The following is a 2,535-nucleotide window of genomic DNA, read 5'->3' on the forward strand; positions in this document are numbered from 1 at the left end:
GGGGGGCCCCCAAGGGGCCCCCCAGGGGGCCCCCCAAGAGGGGGGGCCCCAGGGGGCCCCCCAGGGGGCCCCCCAAGAGGTCGCCAAAGATGGCCTTCGGGAGGGGGCCCCCCAAGGGGCCCCTCAAGGGGGGGCCCCCGAGGGGGCCCCCCAAGGAGGGGGCCCCCAAGAAGGGGTACAGGTGGCGCCTAGTGGGGCCCCTTGGGGGGCCCCCTCTGGGGCCCCCTGGGATTTTAAGTTGGAGTTGATATATAGCCGTGAGTGGGCGGAGGAGCAGAGAAAGAAAGAAGAAGCAGGGAGAGCAGCAATAAAGAAAGAAGAGGAGAGTCTGATGGCTGCTGTTGCTGCGTTTCGGCAGCAGGAGGAGCTGCTGCTGCAGCAGCAAAGTCACAGCAGCAGCAGCAGCAGCAGCAGCAGCAGCAGCAGCAGGAGCAGCAGCAGCAAGCTGCTGCCGAGTCTATCACGCATGCGCAGCTACGAAAAAAAAAGAGGGAGATATGATAGAGGTCACCACGGGTTCTTTGGGTTTACCTTTTTGCTGCCGTCGCTGCAGCAGCTGCAGCAGCAGCAGCAGCAGCAGCTGCTGCAGCAGCTGGGGGCAAGGATGCTGCACTTCCCTGCGAAAAGGAAACAAGTCCCCTCCATGATACCTGATCAAGATGTAAACCCTAAACCCTAAACCCTAAACCCTAACACACAAACCCTAAACCCTAAACCCTAACACACAAACCCTAAACCCTAAACCCTAAACCCTAACACACAAACCCTAAACCCTAAACCCTAACACACAAACCCTAAACCCTAAACCCTAACACACAAGCCCTAAACCCTAAACCCTAACGCGCAAACCCTAAACCCTAAAACACAAACCCTAAACCTTAAACTACAAACCATAAAATACAAACCCTAAACTCTAGGCCTTAAACCCTCATCCCTAAACCCTAAACCCTAAACCCTAAAACACAAACCCTAAACCCTAGCCCCTAAAACACAAAACCCCCAAACCCTAAACCCTAAAAGTGATTATGATCGCTACTAAGATAGCGTGTGTTATGGTTCAGGGCGAATGGTTTAGTGTTTACTGTTTAGGGTTTAGGGTTTAGGGTTTAGGGTTTAGGGTTTTGTATGCAGGCTCGCCAGGAGTTGTGGGGTCGGAGTTGTTTTATATTGGATCCCGATGGTAACGGTGTAGAGGTGCAGCAGCTAGACAGCAGCAGCAGCTGCAGCAGCATCGGCATAGATGCAGCAGCAAGAAAAAAAGAAGCAGCAATCAATACATGGCAAACATATATGATAGAACAAGAAGAAGATATAAAAAGACAGCAGCATAAACAACATATGCTGCAACGCATGCATGATATAGATCAAGCCATCAAACACCACCAGCAGCAGCAGCAGCAGCAGCAGCAGCAGCAGCAGAAGGAGGAGAAGGAGCAGCAGCAACAGAAGGAGGAGCAGCAGCAGCAGGAGCAGCAGCAGCAGCAGAAGGAGGAGAAGGAGCAGCAGCAGAAGGAGGAGAAGGAGCAGCAGCAACAGCAGCAGAAAGAGGAGAAGGAGCAGCAGCAGAAACAGAAACAGAAGGAGAAACAGCAACCGCAGCAGCACCCGGAACAGCAGCAACAGCAGCAGCAGCAGCAACAGCAGCAGCAGCAGCAGCAGGAGCAGCAGCAGCAGCAGGAGCAGGAGTTGGCCAGTCTGCTGCAGCAGAAGAAGGAGCTGCAGCAGCAGCTGGATGCCTTCAACGAGCAGCAGCGGGTAATAGATGCAATCGAGCAGCAGCAGCAGCAGCAGCAGCAAGAAAGAGAAGCAGCTGCTGCTGGTGCTGCGCTGCGGCACAAGGGGCCCCTCTCCCCTAGACTACAAAAGGTATAGTCCCCCCATATACAGAACCTGCTGCTGCTGCTGCTGCTGCTGCTGCTGCTGCAGTTGTTGCTGCTGCTGCTGCAGTTGGTGGTGCTGCTGCTGCAACGGCTTCAGCTGCTGCAGCTCCTGCTGCTGTTGCAGCTGCTACTGTTGTAGCTGGTGCTGCTGCCGTTGCTGTTGCTACTGCTACTGCTGCTGCTGCTGCTGCAGCTGGTGTTGCTGCTGCTGCTGCTGCTGCTGCTGCTGCAGCTGGTGTTGCTGCTGCTGCTGCTGCTGCTGCTGCTGCTCAGGTTCGGCTGTATACATCTTCGCATGTTGCTTCTGACCGCTTCTTTGGTTCTATGATGCAGATGCAGGTAAACAAAAAATAAAAATAAATAAATAAATAAATAAATAAATAAATAAATAATAAATATATTAATAAATATATAAATATAAATAAATAAATAAACAGAGAGAGAGAGAGAGACAGACAGGCTGCAGCAAGAACAGAAACCAAACCCTAAACCCTAAACCCTAAACCCTCGCCAAGCAATACAAGGAGCGTTATAGACATCCAAGGAAGATACAGCAGCAGCAACATATCCATGCATGCACATGCTGCTGCTGCATATATGTTGTGTTGCTGCAGCAGCAGCAGCAGCAGCAGCAGCAGCAGCAGCAGCAGCAGCA

The 2,535-nt window shown here is 52.6% G+C and overlaps 1 protein-coding gene across 1 annotated transcript in view; it reads left to right on the forward strand.

The window, feature by feature from the left end:
- The window catches only part of EMH_0055560 (glyoxalase, putative), a gene marked incomplete at both ends in the record, with an annotated part of 2,652 nt that extends 780 nt beyond the window's left edge, over positions 1–1,872 (forward strand). Inside the window, 2 exons of the mRNA XM_013497249.1 lie at positions 53–661; positions 1,132–1,872. Of these exons, the coding sequence (XP_013352703.1) occupies positions 53–661; positions 1,132–1,872 (1,350 nt within the window). The remainder of the gene's footprint in view (positions 1–52; positions 662–1,131) is intronic.
- Between the last annotated feature and the right edge of the window lie 663 nt (positions 1,873–2,535).

The sequence above is a fragment of the Eimeria mitis genome, genomic scaffold, assembly GCF_000499745.2.
Source record: "Eimeria mitis Houghton genomic scaffold, Emh_scaff2562, whole genome shotgun sequence".
In the NCBI taxonomy this organism is placed as follows: Eukaryota; Apicomplexa; class Conoidasida; order Eucoccidiorida; family Eimeriidae; genus Eimeria; species Eimeria mitis.